Source organism: Hylobates moloch, unplaced genomic scaffold (assembly GCF_009828535.3).
Source record: "Hylobates moloch isolate HMO894 unplaced genomic scaffold, HMol_V3 SCAFFOLD_25, whole genome shotgun sequence".
NCBI lineage: Eukaryota > Metazoa > Chordata > Mammalia > Primates > Hylobatidae > Hylobates > Hylobates moloch.
Window position 1 is genome coordinate 6,165,802 of NW_026652300.1, and position 19,637 is coordinate 6,185,438.

At 39.6% G+C, this 19,637-nt stretch overlaps 1 protein-coding gene across 1 annotated transcript in view; it reads right to left on the reverse strand.

Moving 5' to 3' along the window:
- Positions 1 to 3,866: 3,866 nt before the first annotated feature.
- The window catches only part of LOC116811479 (probable ubiquitin carboxyl-terminal hydrolase FAF-Y), a 128,554-nt gene continuing 112,783 nt past the window's right edge, over positions 3,867 to 19,637 (reverse strand). The window contains 6 exon segments of the mRNA XM_032756511.2: positions 3,867 to 5,436; positions 7,053 to 7,148; positions 7,884 to 8,096; positions 8,231 to 8,387; positions 19,155 to 19,243; positions 19,329 to 19,549. Of these exon segments, the coding sequence (XP_032612402.2) occupies positions 5,299 to 5,436; positions 7,053 to 7,148; positions 7,884 to 8,096; positions 8,231 to 8,387; positions 19,155 to 19,243; positions 19,329 to 19,549 (914 nt within the window). The 3' untranslated portion in view covers positions 3,867 to 5,298.

A 19,637-nucleotide genomic window follows, 5' to 3' on the forward strand; every position in this document is an offset into this window, starting at 1 on the left:
ATGTTGTCTCAGATTCCTTTTATAGGCCTTACAGGTACTCAGAAGATTCATAGGAAAGGGAAAAAGGAAAAGGAGGGAGGCATTCATTCACAGACTGATTCACAGAAAAGAGCTATTCACAGAAAAGGAAAGGAAAAGGGGCCCTAAATAAATCTGCACGATTTAGCTCAGTTTCCACATATTTAAAAGGCCAGGAGTAAAAGATAACAATAAGAAACCTGCCTTTGAAGATGAATCAAGATGAACATTGACATAGGGTCAAGAAATACTGATTTGATTCCAGACTGCAGACCCAAAGCACATATATATAAATGAAATGTGCAGAGGGTAAGTATTTTTCTGGGATTCAATGACGTGAGAACACCATGCACTGTGATTCTAAGACCTAGTGGGGACTACAGTTGAGAGGATAGGTGGATCCAACAGTGATTAATTTAAGGTGAATATCTGCAAGAAAATTTGAGATGAACAAACTTTGTGATGTGGTTTGTCTGACTGTGATGGTACGGGCCTATCTAGCTTCTGCAACTTCTCTCCAGTCTGACTCTGTCATCCAAGTTGGAGAGCAGTGGCATGATAATGGGTCATTGCAGCCTTTACCTCCTGGTTTCAGATAATTCTCTCACTTCAGCCTCCAGGTAGCTGAGACGACAGGCACCTGTCACCACACCTGGCTAATTGTGTTTTTTCTAGAAATGTGGTTTTGCCATGTTTCCCATACTGGTCTCCAACTTCTGGGCTCAAGCAATCCACCTGTCTTAGTCTCTCGAAGTGCTGGAATTATGGTCATGAGCCACTACACTCACCCTATGCTACTTCTTATAGTAAAATAGAAGGCATGAAATTTGCCCTCAGTCCAGTCTTGACTGAATTACATTAAAATGGGAACAACTACAACTACCTATGCTCACAAAAATTGTTGAAACAGTGTAGGATACTTTGTGGACAACAACAATAAAACTCCAAACAAAAAACACTTTAATTAATTTAATTAGAAACCAAAGGACTAGTACTGACAAATTATCTAGCATAAGCTTTTTGTGACCTAGAAGAGTTGGTTTATGGAAACAAATCTAGAATAACGTAGCGCTGCATATACCATCAATAGTGTTGACATTCCTTTCCACAGTACAACAAAGAGACTATAGGATAGTGATATTCATTCATCTTGCAAATGTTTTCTTTGTCTCAATCTTACAAGAGTCAACTGCATGTGGAAAAGATCCCAACTGACATTAACTATTAATATTTTGCCATAAGGTTAGTATCATAACTTGGTTATGAGATTTGGGCTTGATGCAGTTCTTGAATGTAATACTACAACATACTGAAGATGACATGTTAAAATCTGAAACTGAAAAGCAATCTAACACAGACTTTATATATGTTGATTCACATGTCCAACAACGAGAGATCATAAAACCAGAGATGCACCCAAATGGTGAAATTCTTAGAAAAACCTGGAAGGAGACATTGTGACACTTAATAGGTGACCTAGAATGAATTTCTGTCATTACCTACTCCTAAGCAAACAGGAAGCCCAGAATTTGGTTGAATAGGATTTTGGCGATTCATATTACACATCTGAAAATATTTCTAGCTCCTTTCCAGAACACTACCCAAAAGAAGTTTCATTTAAGGGACATTAAGTTAATTGAAAAAATCCAGGAAATATAAAGACCAAGTATTGCATGTTTTCATTCATAGATGGGAATAAAAAGTTGATCTCATGAAGGTATGCAGTAGAAAGATTACCATAGGCTGGAAGAGATGAGTTAGTTAATGGGTACAAATACCATTAGAAGGAATAGGTTCTAATGTTTGATAGTATAGGAGGGAGAGTATAGGTATGAATAATTATATTTCCATATAACTGCAAGATTAGATTTGGAATGTGTTCAACACAAATAAATGATACATGTATGAAGTGACTAACATACCAATTACCAATACACCAATATACCAATTAGTGATTTGGTCATTACTCATTCTCTACATGTATCAAAATATCATGTGAACCTTGTAAATACATACAATTATAATGCATCAACTTAAAAAAAGAGTGGGGTCCATTTAATTAAGAAATTGCACTAAGGCAGGCCATGTCTGAATTTCAAAAAGTGCTCTCTCTCAATATTTTGGAGCGTTATGAGCCACACTCTGATTTTGGAAGTGCTTGCAGGTTCTTAGGCAGACCGAAGCTATTGTTAAACAAACAAACAAACAAACAAACAAACAAACAAACAAACAACTGCACATGCCACTCTGCAGCAATAGCTGGGAATTTTGGACCAGGAAATTCCTGGATGCCATGATATGTGCCGTTTGAGAGATACTTACTAGCTTGCCTTGCATTGATGTAGCTTGCCTTGACAAGCTGATTACTGGCTTGTCTTGCCTGCTTCTGAGACTGAAGACCATAAAGTAATCTTAAAACCTGAAATACCTATAATGTGTTGCGTGAATTAAGAAAAGATTCTAATGAGGAAGTGCTCAGAAGAGGTCCAAAATAATACAGAAAATGGATTTATAGATGAACATGTACCAGGAAAGTGCAAGGAGGTGCTTCTCATGTTAAAGAGCAGGTAGTCTCTTTTTTCCTATGATCAAGTATGGAACCACTTCAGGAACTCCTGCATCCTACTGTTACATGGGGAATACCCTTTGAATAGCTCCCTACTGACCAAGAAGCACCTGCTTGGTTTACAGATGGCAGTTTCAAGATGGGTGAACAATGTCCTGTTGGCAGGCTGTCATAGAGATTAGAAATGAAAAGACCGATTGAAGATAGAATAAACAAATTAGTTGAATGGTTGAACTGCATGTTGTTTTCTTATGAGTGTTAAAAAATTTACAATTTTTTTTTGTTTGAATTCTTGCCAATTCATGAGTAGTGACCGATGGCTTGCCCACAGCGACAATGGAAAACTGAACTATTAAGCAGATGCCAGTATGTGACACAGCCCTTTGGAAAGTACAAGGTGGAATTTAAGGGGTACGTTAAAGAAGGGAATGTTGACATCCACCCGAAGAACCCTCTCCAGGATGATGGGGAGGTGACTAGAACCAGCAAATTGGTATCCTGGTGGATTTGCTTGAGGTGGCCACCTTACGGAGATGGAGCAGTAATGCAGATGGGGTAAATCTAGACATATTCCTCTTGTACTCTGTGAGGAACAAAATCCCAGGATATATTTCTAGGCAAGAAGAGAGACACAGACTGCAAATAACTCTGGCCCCAATAGGAAGGCCCTTAACATAGCAGAATTACAATGGACCAATGGCAGTAGCCCTCCCAGGGTATTAATGGGTCCTGACTACTGCATTCGCAGAGGTCAGTGATAATGCTTAAATACTATGTATAAAAAAAGATATTATAACCAATTTGGACAAATGAATTGCATTTCTTCATACTAAGCAACACATTCCAGGGTCTATTGTGTCCAACAATGGGCAAAGAGATATTACATCAAATGAACATATTACATAGGTTACAGAGTGGTAGTTTGGGAGAGTATGAGCATTTTAAATGTTGATGGTATAAAATAGTTCAATATTTGCTAATTTGGTATTCATGGTGACTTTATAACTGTGAATAACAACAATCATGCAAAAATGTGCCAAAAGCACAAAAATGATTAAGCTAGAAAATTTTTTTTACAAGGCCAGTAGCTTAATGTCTTTTTCTTTTTCTAAGTCCTTAATGAAAGGCTAAGGGCCAATTTTTTTATGCATAAAAACTCAATGTGTCTGAAATGCTGAATTCAGTGTCATGCCAAGGCATGCCATGCAAATAATTAACTTAAATGTGTAGTCCTTAAGAATACTGTAAGAGAGTACCAAGAAACAAAAACACACCACAGGACAAAAGTCTTCTTAAATTTTATTTGTGAATTCAGCAAAATAATTTCTACAAAACAAAACAGCCAAACATTTAAATAGTATAGGATAGGCTGTATCTATTTGCAGGTATATTTGGTTTTTAAACAGGTTCCAAAATATTACACACATTCAAAATTTACCAATTCTCTTTTAAATACAGTATTAACTCACAGGTTTCTTGGAATCTTAAAACAAATGTTTTTTCTAAAATGGTACCTTAGAATTATATTAAATAAGCAGGAGCTTAGATCTTAATTAAATCTTGTATCTAACAACAAGAGTTTTAGAATAACGAAAAAAACTACAACAATTCTTTCTTTCAAGTAAAAGTGTGACTAAGAATTCAGTCAGACATCTTGGTGCAATGGTACTTCAAAGTACTATGGATTCTTATGATGTACACTTCACTCGGATTAGAAGCAGCAAGGTTTTAGAAACTTCACTTAATAAATTCTACAGAAAAAAAAATCGCAAGCACACCAAATACAATCTATCTATTATGCTCCACCACATTCTCACATAGGAAAATTTTGCATATTGGTTTTAATATTTTAAAATTCCTGTTATCGATACTTTGACATTCTTTAGCTCATCAAGAAATTGAACTACCAAACATTAATGTGAAGAACATGTGTGCAATGAAAAACTAATTTTCTGTCACATTTTTCCCCCATTTTATATTTATTCTAGGTATAAGAAATAAAAGCTCTGAGCAATATATAGCTGTCACTCTGGGCAACTGCTGTCACTCATGTAATTCTGTCCTCTTGGCTACACAAACAGTGTGAAGCCATGCTAACTGTTACAGCATAAGAATAGCTTTAAAGTGGTTAGCCTATATACCAGAATAAAAAGGTAATGAAAAATATCTAGAAATGTTACACTGCCAATTTTCCACATCAACCATATAATTCAAAAGTTACCACCAGCCTTATATATCCAGGAAAAAAGGATTAACAAGAAACTATTGGTGTAAACTGACAAAGATGGGCTCTTTTATGTTCTCTTTTTTGGGGGGAAGTCGGTAAGATGACCAAACTGCACAAAGCAGGCAATATCAATTGCACAATGCAGTGAACACAACAAAAAATAATTGTGTGACTGTGTAGATCTGACTTACTTTCATCAGAAAAAGTTTCTTCCTTAAGAATTAATAGTCAGACATTAACATAGTATATATACCTTTCTCATTTACAGATTAGGAGCAATCATTACAAAACTCTGTACACTTCACCCTGCATGTGTCTTATACACTGACAAATTGCAAATTACTGCAAATGAGACAGTGAATATGCTCTCTACTCCATGTTGGTTTGGAACAGTTTATCTAGTTTTCAATATCAGCCAGGCACAGAGAAAGTTTGGACTGTAAGGCCTTAGTGCATGGTCATAAAGGAAGCAGTTAATTATTGCTTTTCACTGATCCTTCATCTGAGGTAAGGATACTTCTTCACTGCCTTCATAATTTTCTTGTGTTCGTTGGCCAGTTTTCTGAGGGTTGTTCAAGTGATGTGCTGCTGGTCCTGTATATGGCTGTCCATGCACATGATTATTCTAAGAGAGTGAAAGAGACCAGCATTGTAACACTTTTCAAATATTAACAATTAAAAATTTAAAACCATGGGATAAGGTTGGTCAAAAAGCAGACATTTTTAAACCCGGATCTTTAAAAAAAAAAAAAAAGAAGAACTTACAATCTGATTTTTATATTTGAAGAAAAGAAGTACCATATGAATAAAGTGTTTCAAGAAAGTGCACACACATTAAATGTGTCAGCTTCTGAAAAAAATTCATTTCACCTCCCTAGAGAATGTACCCAAGAGTCTTGGCCAGGCATGGTAGCTCACACCTGTAATCCCAGCACTTTGGGAGGCCAACGTGGGTGGATCACAAGGTCAGGAGCTCAAGACTAGCCTGGCCAACATAGTGAAACCCCATCTCTACTAAAAATACAAGACTTAGCTGGGCAAAGTGATGCATGCCTGTAGTCCTAGCTACTTGGGAGGCTGAGGCAGGAGAATGACTTGAACTTGGGAGGTGGAAGTTGCAGTGAGCTGAGATCATGCCACTGCACTCCAGCTTGGGCAACAGAGTCAGATTAGGTCTAAAAAAAAACAGTCTTGGATGGCCAATTATTGTGCTAAGCAGTAAAGGTTTTCCATGTGTTTTCCCCACAGCAGCAACACTTGGAAATTTATAAGAAGTGACAATTCTTGGCCAGCTGCGGGGGCTCACGCCTATAATCCCAGCATTTTGCGGGGCCAAGGCGGGCAGATCACAAGGTCAAGAGATTGAGTCCATCCTGGCCAACATGGTGACACTCCACCTCTACTAAAAATACAAAAATTAGCTGGAGATGATGGTGCGTTCCTGTAGTCCAGCTACTCGGGAGGCTGAGGCAGAACTGCCTGAACCCCAGAGACAGAGGTTACAGTGAGCTGTGATTGCAACACTGCACTCTAGACTGGTGACAGGGCTCAAAAAAAGGAAAAAAAAAAAGCCAATTCTTGAGCTCCACAATAGTCCTGTAGAGTGACAATTTCTGGACCCTGCAATTGCTGTTCTCAATCAGTGCATTTACATGATTATTATGTACATTAAATTTAAGAACCACGGCCTTAAAATAACTGCATTCACCACATTTGTGGCTAATCTTCCCAGAATCTTTTCCCAAACATACTTGTTTTGCAAAAGAAGTTATCAGAAAGTTTATTTATATTTTTCCTAAGTTATATTTTTTCAGTTAACCATTTATTAAAGCCAGTCAAACTGAATTTTTACTGCCACTGAATCTCAGATACTTTTGCTTTCACATTTCTTCAACAATTAGTGAAATATCACACAATTTTATTAACCATAGCAAATAGCAAAAGCGGGTACTACCTGGTTACAAAGAAAATATCACAATGGAAAAATAAAACATGACCTCACTCCAACTAACACTCTACTGATCATCTTGTCAAAGCTGTTCTAGATAATTTATTACTTCACAGTCACAGTGGATCCATCTTCACTCCATGTTGGTTTGGAACAGTTTATCTAGTTTTAAATACCAGCCAGGCACAGAGAAAGTTTGGACTTTCAAAATATTTAAGAAAATAATAATTGAAGACCTTTTAAGTAAAGCATCAAAATGGGTTTGGGGGATAAAAATGAAAAATCCTTTTTACCTGTTGATACTGAGAGCCAGGTGAATGAGGATATAATGGGGCATCTTCTGATGGAGTGGGTTCATGCTCATCTGGGGCATCCTGGTCATCTGGCTCCTAATTTTAAATATTTAAAGAGATTAAGCATTAGATTACAAAAGTAACTTCAAATTTATATTTAATTTCCTTCATTTAGAATAAACTTTAAAGAAATGCACAAAGCTGGCCTCTTTAACATCTTTGCATTTACTGCAAATAATTTAAAATATAAGAAAACAGGCCAGATGCAGTGGCTCATGCTTATAATCTCAGCACTTTGGGAGGCTGAGGCAGGTGGATCACTTAAGGTCAGGATTTGAGACCAGCCTGGCCAACATGGTGAAATCCTGTCTCTATTAAAAATACAAAAATTAGCCAGGCATGGTGGTGGCTGCCTGTAATCCCAGCTACTCAGGAGGCTGAGGCAGGAGAATTTCTTGAACCTGACAGGTGGAGGTTGCATGAGCCGAGATTACGCCACTGCTCCAGACTCTGTCTCAAAAAAAAAAAAAAAAGAAAAAGAAAAAGAAAAAGAAAAAAGACAAAAAACAAACAAACAAAAGAATATCTGAATTCTCTCAGGTATGTGATTTTTAGACAATTTCACAGAAGTTTTTTCCAAAAGGAAACTCCTTTGTTAACTTAAGATCAAACAAATCAAGGTAACCATTAAAGCAAACAAAACTGCAACATAATTTTTTTAAGCACAATATTAATAAACGTTGGCCTACACATTAAAAAAAATACTTTTCTTTTTCCCATTTCCATCTGCTGTCCATTGGTGGCTTTTTTTTGTTTGTTTGTTTGTTTTACCTCTTCTGGACAGAGTTCACAAGCTTTTGCAAGTATCATCCTAGCACTATGTGATCTTTCTAAGAAATAACCATTTGATGTTTCATTGCTTTGTACTGGAGGAGACCAATTGTTGTAAGTATACTGAGAATTGCCAGTATATGGTCTTCTTTCAAGTTCATCTCCTAGCCATTCCACTGCCCAGGTCCATTTTCTTTTAAGATCTCCATTACCCTTTAAAAGAAAATAAAACTATTTAGAATTTAGAATGATTTTCAGTATCAGCTTAAAATGCTAATACAAAAATTTCACAATCATTTCCTTACTGTGACAGAGGTTTCTACAAATTTATAAGAGAAAACTCTCACCTGTAAGATCTGGTAAGCAACAGGACAACTGCTAAATAGAGCTACCATACATTTTATACACTGATATGCTCGTTTTTGATAGTGATTCTTCGAGTGCTGTATTGTATCGAACAGCCCATCTCTGTCATCTGGAATTCCTTTAAGTGCATTATGAATTCTAAAAAGAAGCAGATGTAAAACTTTGTAATATCCAATAGTAGCTAACAGCTGAGTGCCTAATTATATGCCATTTAGTACATGTTTTTGATGTAATCATATAATCTAATTAACATTAGAGTTACTTTCCTAAGTAGGTAGGAACAAATTAAAATTAGGAACATTTTAACAAATGAGAAAACAAGCAGAGAGAGCACAAATAGCTTGCCAAATATTACAGATCTGGCAACTCGAGCAGCTGGTTAGCAATCTGACTTAGACACAGGAATCTGATTTAGTCAGATTGCTAACCAGCTGCTCACAAAAATTACTAAGAGCAAATTAAAGACAATGATGCTATGTAATTTTTCATATTTCTTTTCGTTTCTTTTTTTGTTTGTTTTTTTTTAAGAGAGAGAATTCTTGCTCGTGTCCCAGGCTGGACTGCAGTGGTGTGATCACAGTTTGTGGCTCACTGTAGCCTCAAAACCAGAATACAAGGAATATTTTCACTTCAGCCTCCCAAGTAGTTGGCATTACAGAAACACACCACAATGTCCAGTTCACCACATTACTGTTATAAAGCTATTAGTCTTTTAAGACTACTTTAGTTGTAAAAAACTTACTGATTACGGAAGTGATATAAATTGGCAGTATAAAATTAACTTGAATTCTGATACTGTGAAAAAACATACGTGATGCGTAAAGCAATTTTCACTGAAAATGGTAAAATCTGCCTGATTTGCTAATGATCAATTATTTTATTTCAGGACTGCCTAACTGCAACATATTCACACAGCCAACTGTTCCCTGTTTCTCGTTAATAGTCAATTTAAAAAACTGCAAACAAAGGGTGGACGCAGTGGCTCACACCTGTAATACTAGCACTTTGGGAGGCAAAGGTGGGTGGATCACCTGAAGTCAGGAGCTTGAGACCAGCCTGACCAACATGGTGAAGCCCTGTCTCTACTAAAAATGCAAAAATTAGCCAGGCATGGTGGTGCATGTGTGTAATCCCAGCTACTTGGGAGGCTGAGGTTGCAGTGAGCGGAGATCACCCCACTGCAGTCTGGCCTGGGCAACAAGAGCAAAACTCTGTCTCAAAAAAAAGTTACAAACAAATATATGCTTTCTTTCTTTTGTGTCATTACCTACACAGAAAAATAACTTGAAAATGTTTTTTTCTATACCATGTATCTTACTTAACAAAGTATTTTTATATTCCAGATCAGATGTCAGGTTTTTTTGTTCAATTTAGAGACATTTACAATATAAATTTTGTTTGGAAAGGGCAATTTTTGAAATCTAATCATTTCAGACAAAAAATAACATGGATATGCTTCCTCCAACACTTGTGATATATATATTCCATTTTCTTATTCTCTTACAGTTTATAATGAAGTGATAATAACACTGCTTGGCACACAGCAGATGTTGATATATATCTGTTGAATACTGTTTACTGAATAAACTCAATGTTCATTATACAAAACATTTCAAGCTTATGTTTGTAAGGACAATATTAATTTTGTACAAAAGTCTACTATTTTCCACATTAATCCAACATGTGTACCTTTACTATAATCACGTCCTTGGATAGGACAAGAAGGCTAAAAATATGAGTTAGCCTTATAGTAAATACAAGTTAGCCTTATAGTAACTACATAGCTGGCTGGGTGCAGTGGCTCATGCATGTAATTCCAGCACTATGGGAGGCCCAGGCAGGCAGATCACGAGGTCAGGAGATCAACACCACTCTGGTCAACATGGTGAAACCCCGTCTCTACTAAAATACAAAAAAAATTAGCTGGGCGTGGTGGCACACGCCTGTACTCCCAGCTACTAGGGAGGCTGAGGCAGAAGAATCACTTGAATCTGGGAGACGGAGGTTGCAGTGAGCTGAGATTGTGCCACTGCACTCCAGCCAGGTGACAAAGCAAGAAGGAGTCTCAAAAAAAAAAAAAAAAATCACATAGCAAACAATATTTGTCTACAAATTCTTTCAAACACAGTAAAAATTTTAAGAAATAAAAATTAGAACCCATTAAAACAAATGAGATCTAATATAAAACATTACTCATCTAATGCCACTTTTACATTACTTGATCTGCTTGATGCTGGACTGAATCACAACTTGAGAATTTTAATTGTTGAAATCTAATATTTCCGGTTCTCTAAAATTCACGATTACAATGATTTACCTTTAAGCACTGTGTTCTGCAGCTTTATAATAAATTTGTTTTCAGGTTCTTTTGCTTATTATTATGTCTAATGGGTGTGTTTGTGTGTGTGTATGTTTGTGTGTGTTCCTAAAACAAGCTATATTAAAATTCTCATGAGGAGAAAAGTTAGAATTTTCAGGCAGAGTTAGGCAACTAATTCTACGGTATAATTCTTAGACTGATTTTACTGAAGAGAACACAATTGAGAATTCTAGGGGTATGTTTATAGACCTGTCAGTAGCATAATCTCAGTTCTGAAAAATTACCACTCCGATTTCTTACATACTAATAAAACTACTTAGAGGTGATGGATTGTTACCTACTGTAACTAATTCTAGAAAAAGTACATCATAATCCTAAAATATTAACAGAACTTAAGGAGGTATCAAAAGCCTTACTGGGTTCCTTAAAAAAATAAAAACAGCAAATGAAAGACAAAACCTAATATTAAGTATGAAAGTGGAACATTAAGAGAAAAGAATGAGATGGAGAAATAGGTCTGGTCTGCAGCTGCCACCATGACTGATGCAGAAGACGGGTGATTTCTGCATTTCCAAATGAAGTACCTGGTTCATCTCACTGGGACTGGTTGGACAGTGGGTGCAGCCCACGGAGGGCGATCTGAAGCAGGGCAGGGCGTCACCTCACCTGGGAAGCTCCAGGTGTCCGGGGATTTCCCTTTCTTAGCCAAGGGAAGCTGTGACAGACTGTACCTGGAAAAATGGGATACTTCCACCCAAATACTGTGCTCTTCCCAAGGTCTTAGCAACCAGCAGACAAGGAGATTCTCTCCCATGCCTGGCTCGGTGGGTCCCACATCCAAAGCCTTGCTCATTGCTAGCGCAGCAGTCTGAGATAGAACTGCAAGGCAACAGCCTGGCTGGGGAACAGGCGTCCACCATTGCTGAGGCCTGAGTAGGTAAACAAAGCAGCTGGGAAGTCTGAACTGCTTCTGCCCACCACAGCTCAGCAAGGTCTGCTGCCTCTAGACTCCACCTCTGTGGGCAGGGCTTAGCTGAACAAAAGGCAGCAGACAACTTCTGCAGACTTAAACATCCCTGTCTGACAGCTCTGAAGAGAGCTGTGGTTCTACCAACACAGTGTTTGAGCTCTGAGAATGGACAGATTGCCTCCTCAAGTGGGTCCCTGACCGCCAGGTAGCCTAACTGGGAGACACCTCCTAGTAGGGGCCGACAGACACCTCATATAGGTGGGTGCCCCTCTGGGACGGAGCTTCCAGAGGAAGGATCAGGCAGCAATATTGCTGTTCTGCAATATTTGCAATTCTGCAGCTTCCACTGGTGATACCCAGGCAAACAGCGTCTGGAGGGACCTCCAGCAAAGTCCAACTGACCTGCAGCTGAGAGACCTGACTGTTAGAAGGAAAACTAACAACAGAAAGGAATAGCATCAAATCAACATCAACAAAAAGGACATCCACACCAAAACCCCATCTGTAGGTCACTAACATCAAAGACCAAAGGTAGATAAAACGACAAAGATGGGGAGTAACCAGAGCAGAAAAGCCAAACACTCTAAAAATCAGAGTGCCTCTTCTCCTCCAAAGGATTGCAGCTCCTCGCCAGCAACGGAACAAAGCTGGACAGAGAACACTTTGACAAGTTGACAGAGGTAGGCTTCAGAAGGTTGGTAATAACAAACTTCTGCGAGCTAAGGGTGCATGTTCGAAATTGTGTCCGGAATTGGTGGGTTCTTGGTCTCAATGACTTCAAGAATGAAGCCGCGGACCCTCACGGTGAGTGTTACAGTTCTAAGGGCAGCGTGTCCGGAGTTTGTTCCTTCTGATATTCGGATGTGTTCGGAATTTCTTCCTGCTGGTGGGTCTTCCTGCTGGTGGGTTCGTGGTCTCACTGGCTCAGGCGTGAAGCTGCAGACCTTCACGGTGAGTGTTACAGCTCTTAAGGCGGCGCGTCTGGAGTTGTTCATTCCTCCTGGTGGGCTCGTGGTCTCGCTGGCTTCAGGAGTGAAGATGCAGACCTTTGCAGTGAGTGTTACAGCTCATAAAAGCAGTGTGGACCCAAAGAGTGAGCAGTAGCAAGATTTATTGCAAAAAGCAAAAGAACAAAGCTTCCACGGTGTGGAAGGCGACCCGAGTGGGTTGCCGCTGCTGGCTCGGGCAGCCTGCTTTTATTATCTTATCTGGCCCCACCCACGTCTCGCTGATTGGTAGAGCCAAGTGGTCTGTTTTGACAGGGGGCTGATTCGTGCATTTATAATCCCTGAGCTAGACATAAAGGTTCTCCACGTCCCCATCACATCAGTTAGATACAGCGTATCGACACAAAGGTTCTCCAACGGCCCCACCAGAGCAGCTGGATACAGAGTGTCGATTGGTGCACTCACAAACCCTGAGCTAGACACAGGGTGCTGATTGGTGTGTTTACAAACCTTGAGCTAGATACAGAGTGCCGACTGGTGTATTTACAGTCTTTGAGCTAGACATAAAGGTTCTCCAAGGCCCCACCAGAGCAGCTACATATAGTGTCGACTGGTGCACTCACAAACCCCAAGCTAGACACAGGGTGCTGATTGGTGTATTTACAATCCCTGAGCTAGACATAAAGGTTCTCCACATCTCCATCAGATCAGTTAGATACAAAGTATCGATTGGTGCATTCACAGACCCTGAGCTAGATACACAGTGCTGATTGGTGTATTTACAATCCCTGAGCTAGACATAAAGGTTCTCCACATCTCCATCAGATCAGTTAGATACAGAGTATCGACTGGTGCATTCACAGACCCTGAGCTAGACACAGGGTGCTGACTGGTGTATTTACAATCCCTGAGCTAGACATAAAGGTTCTCCCACATCTCCACCAGACTCAGGAGCCCAGCTGGCTTCACCCAGTGGATCCCGCACCGGGGCTGCAGGTGGAGCTGCCTGCCAGTCCCGCGCCATGCGCTCACACTCCTCAGCCCTCAGGTGGTTGATGGGACTGGGCGCTGTGGAGCATGGGGTGGTGCTCGTCAGGGAGGCTCGGGCCGCACAGGAGCCCATGGAGGGGGCGGGAGGCTCAGGCATGGCGGGCTGCAGGTCCCGAGCCCTGCCCCACGGAAAGGCAGCCAAGGCCCGGTGAGAAATCGAGTGCAGCGCCGGTGGGCTGGCACTGCCAGGGGACCCAGTACACCCTCCGCAGCCGCTGGCCCAGGTGCTAAGCCCCTCATTGCCCGGGGCCGGCAGGGCCTGCCAGCTGCTCCCAGTGAGGGGCCCGCCAAGCCCACGCCCACCTGGAACTCCAGCTGGCCCTCAAGCGCCGCACGCAGCCCCGGTTCCCGCTCGCGCCTCTCCCTCCGCACCTCCCTGCAAGCTGAGGGAGCCAGCTCCCGCCTTGGTCAGCCCAGAAAGGGGCTCCCACAGTGCAGTGGCGGGCTGAAGGGCTCCTCAAGTGCCACCAAAGTGGGAGCCCAGGCAGAGGAGGCGCTGAGAACAAGGGCCATGAGGACTGCCAGCACACTGTAACCTCTCAAAATCATCGCAAGGAAGCTAAAAACCTTGAAAAAAGGTTAGACGAATGGCTAACTAGAATAAACACTGAAAACCTTAAATGAACTGATGAAGCTGAAAACCATGGCATAAGAAGTTCGGGACACATGCACAAGCTTGAATCGCCACTTGGATCAAGTAGAAGAAAGAGTATCCATGACTGAAGATCAAATGGATGAAATAAAGCAAGAAGAAAAGGTTAGCGAAAAAACAGTAAAAAGAAACGAACAACGCCTCCAAGAAATATGGGCCTATGTGAAAAGACCAAATCTATGTTTGAATGGTGTATCTGAAAGTGATGGGGAGAATGGAACCACGATGCAAAACACTCTTCAGGATATTATCCAGGAGAACTTCCCCAACTGAGCAAGTCCAGCCAACATTCAAATTCAGGAAATACAGAGAACACCATGAAGATACTCCTCGAGAACAGCAACTCCAAGAACATAATTGTCAGATTCACCAAGGGTAAAATGAAGGAAAAAATGTTAAGGGAAGCCAGAGAGAAAGGTTGAGTTACCCACAAAGGGAAGCCCATCAGGCTAACAGTGGATCTCTCAGCAGAAACCCTATAAGCCAGAAGAGAGTGGGGCCAGTATTCAACATTCTTAAAGAAAAGAATGTTCAACCCAGAATTTCATATCCAGACAAACTAAGCTTCATAAGTGAAGGAGAAATGAAATCTTTTACAGACAAGCAAATGCTGAGAGATTTTGTCACCACCAGGCCTGCCTTACAAGAGCTCCTGAAGGAAGTACTAAACATGGAAAGGAACAAATGGTATCAGCCACTGCAAAAACAAGCCAAATTGTAAAGATCATCAAGGCTATGAAGAAACTACATCAATTAAATGGCAAAATAACCAGCTAACATCATAATGACAGGATCAAATCCACACATAACAATATTAACCTTAAATGTAAATGGGCTAAATGCCCCAAGTAAAAGACACAGACTGGCAAATTGGATACAGTCAAGACCCATCGGTGTGCTGTATTCAGGAGACCCATCTCACGTGCAAAGATACAAACAGGTTCAAAACAAAGGGATGGAGGAAGATCTACCCAGCAAATGGAAAGCAAAAAAAAAAAAAAAAAAAGCAGGGGTTGCAATCCTCATCTCAGATAAAACAGACTTTAAACAAACAAAGATCAAAAGAGACAAAGAAGGCCACTACATAATGGTAAATGGATCAATTCAACAAGAAGAGCCAACTATCCTAAATATATATGCACCCAAATACAGGAGCAACCAGATTCATAAAGCAAGTCTTTAGAGACCTACAAAGAGACTTAGACTCCCACACAATAATAATGGGAGACTTTAACACCCCACTGTCAATACTAGAAAGATTGAGACAGGTTAACAAAGATATCCAGGATGTGAAATCAGCTCTGCAACAAGCAGACCTAGTAGACATCTACAGAACTCTCCACCCCAAATCAACAGACTATACATTCTTCTGAGCACCACATCACACTTATTCTAAAATTGACCACATAGTTGGAAGTAAAGCACTCCTCAGCAAATGTAAAAGAACAGAAATCACAACAAACTGTCTCTCAGAGCACAGTACAATCAAATTAGAACTTGGGATGAAGAAAACTCACTCAAAACCGCACAACTACATGGAAACTGAACAACTTGCTCCTGAATGACCACTGTGTGATGAAATGAAGGCAGAAATAAAGATGTTTTTTAAACCAATGAGAAGAAAGACACAATGTACCAGAATCTCTGGGACACATTCAAAGCAGTGTGTAGAGGGAAATTTATAGCACTAAATGCCCACAAGAGAAAGCAGGAAAGTTCTAAAATCAACACCCTAACATCACAATTAAAAGAACTAGAGAAGCAAGAGCAAATACATTCAAAAGCTAGTGGAAGGCAAGAAATAACTAAGATCAGAGCAGAACCGAAACAGATAGAGACACAAAAAACCCTTCAACAAAAAAATCCTGAATCCAGGAGCTGGTTTTTTGAAAAGATCAACAAAATAAATAGATCGCTAGCAAGATTAATAAAGAAGACAAGAGAGAAACATCAAATAGATGCAATAAAAAATGATAAAGGGGATATCACCACTGATCCCACAGAAATAAAAACTACCATCAGAGAATACTATAAACACCTCTATGCAAACAAATTAGAAAATCTAGAAGAAATGGATAAATTCCTGGACACCTACGCTCTCCCAAGACTAAACCAGGAAGAAGTTGAATCCCTGAATAGACCAATAACAGCCTCTAAAATTGAGGCACTAATTAATAGCTGACCAACCAAAAAAACTCCAGGACCAGATGGATTCACAGCTGAATTCTACCAGTGGTACAAGGAGGACCTGATACCATTACTTCTGAAACTATTCCAATCAGCAGAAAAAGAGGGAATCCTCCCTAATTCATTTTATGCGGCCAGAATCATCCTGATACCAAAGCCTGGCAGAGTCACAATAAAAAAAGAATTTTGGACCAATATCCCTGATGAACATTGATGCAGAAATCCTCAAGAAAATACTGGCAAACCAAATTCAGCGGCACATCCAAAAGCTTATCCATCTCGATCAGGTAGGTTTCATCCCTGGGATGCAAGCCTGGTTCAACATATGCAAATCAATAAACATAATCCATCACATAAACAAAACCAATGAGAAAAACCACATGATTATCTCAATAGATGCAGAAAAGGCCTTCAACAAAAATTCAGTAGCCCTTCATGCTAAAAACTCTCAATAAACTAGGTATTGATGGAACGTATCTCAAAATAATAAGAGCTATTTATAACAAACCCACAGCCAATATCATACTGAATGGGCAAAAACTGGAAGCATTCCCTTTGAAAACTAGTACAAGACAGGGATGCCCTGTCTCACCACTCCTATTCAATATAGTGTTGGAAGTTCTGGCCAGGGCAATCAGGAGAGAGAAAGAAATAAAGGGTATTCAGTTAGGAAAAGAGGAAGTCAAATTGTCCCTGTTTGCAGATGACATGACTGTATATTTAGAAAACCTCATCGTCTCAGCCCAAAACCTCAAGCTGATAAGCAACTTCAGCAAAGTCTCAGGATAAAAAATCAATGTGCAAACAATCACAAGCATTCCTATACACCAATAACAGAGAGCCAAATCATGAGTGAATTCCCATTCACAATCACTTCAAAGAGAATAAAATACCTAGGAATCTAACTTACAAGGGATGTGAAGGACCTCTTCAAGGAGAACTACAAACCACTGCTCAGTGAAATAAAAGAGGACACAAACAAATGGAAGAACATTTCATGCTCATGGATAGAAAAGTCAGTATCATGTAAATGGCCATACTGCCCAAGGTAATTTATAGATTCAATGCCATCCCCATCAAGCTACCAGTGACTTTCTTCACAGAATTGGAAAAAACTACTTTAAAGTTCATATGGAACCAAAGAAGAGCCCGCATTGCCAAGACAATCCTAAGCAAAAAGAACAAAGCTGGAGGCATCACGTTACCTGACTTCAAACTATACTACAAGGCTACAGTAACCAAAACAGCATGGTAGTGGTACCAAACCAGATATATAGACCAATGGAACAGAATAGAGGCCTCAGAAATAACCCCACACATCTACAACTATCTGGTCTTTGACAAACCTGACAAAAACAAGAAATGGGGAAAGGATTCCGTATTTAATAAATGGTGCTGGGAAAACTGGCTAGCCATATGTAGAAAGCGGAAACTGGATCCTTTCCTTATACCTTATACAAAAATTACTTCAAGATGGATTAAAGACTTAAATGTTAGACCTAAAACCATGAAAACCCTAGAAGAAAACCTAGTCAATACCATTCAGGACATAGGCATGGGCAAGGTCTTCATGACTAAAACACCAAAAGCAATGGCAACAAAAGTCAAAATAGACAAATGTAAAGTAAAGAGCTTCTACATGGCAAAAGAAACTACCACATAGTGAACAGGCAACCTACGGAATGGGAGAAAATTTTTGCAATCTACCCATCTGACAAAGGGCTAATATCCAGAATCTACAAAGAACTCTAAGAAATTTACAAGAAAAAAACAAATAACCCCAACAAGAAGTGGGCAAAGGATATGAACAACACTTCTCAAAAGAAGACATCTATGCAGGCAACAGACACATGAAAAAATGCTCAGCATCACTGGCCGTCAGAAAAATGCAAATCAAAACCACCATGAGATACCATCTCACACCAGTCAGAATGGTGATTCTTAAAATGTCAATAAACAACAGATGCTGGCGAGGCTGTGGAGGAATAGGAATGCTTTTACACTGTTGTTGGGAGTGTAAATTAGTTCAACCGTTGTGGAAGACTGTGGAAATTCCTCAAGGATCTAGAACTAGAAATACCATTTGACCAAGTGATCCCATTACTGCGTATATACCCAAAGGATTATAAATCATGCTACTATAAAGACACATGCACACGTTTGTTTACTACGGCACTATTCACAATAGCAAAGATTTGGAACCAACCCAAGTGTCCATCAATGATAGGCTGGATAAAGAAAATGTGGCACAGACACACCATGGAATATTATGCAGCCATAAAAAAGTATGAGTTCATGTCCTTTGTAGGGACATGGATGAAGCTGGAAACCATCATTCTCAGCAAACTATCACAAGGACAGAAAACCAAACACCGCATGTTCTCACTCATAGGTGGGAACTGAACAATGAGATCACTTGGACACAGGGTGGAGAACATCACACACCAGGGTCTGTTGGGGGGGCAGGGGGTGGGATAGCATTAGGAGAAATATCTAATGTAAGTGTCAAGTTGATGGGTGCAGTAAACCAACATGGCACATTTTTACCTATGTATCAAACCTGCATGTTGTGCACATGTACCATAGAACTTAAAAGTATAATTAAAAAAAAAAAAAGAAAAGAATGCAAATAAATGGCATTTTTCCTTCATAATGTTTTTAAAGACAGAACATTAAGCAGAGCATCAAAAGATAAAAAATGTATATGGCAAATGATAATTCCAGTCATTTCAAGAACTTGGGAAATTTTTAATTATTCTGGTGGCAAAAGGGTATTCACCTGGGAGTCTGCCAGGAGTCCTCGATCAGTAAAATTTGCAAAAGCAGATCTAAATATGGCCGAAGTTCATAGGTATATGAATATGCAACCTACAAATAGGTAAAAGATAGTGAATTACGTATTTTAAAAACATGAATAAAATTACAGATATATAAATGTTTATTTTTCTTTCACCTGCCAGAGAAGTTCGCTGAGGACAGTAGAGGAGAACTGAGGATTCTCCCAAGAGCAAAAGCGAAGTAATTTGATGGTATCCTCTGAGTTACTGCAGTCTTCAATAATTTTCTTCACATAACTTGTTCTCACAAATAAAATGTCTGCCACATTCTGCTGAATTGGCATTATAGGCTGTGATAAATTAGGGTCACCGAAAGGATTGGGGAGAGGGGGATTACCTAGAACAGATTTGTTGTCAATGAAAAACCAATAGAATTCCTCACAAAATTATAATAATAAATTTCTTATCTTAAAAAATAAAATCTG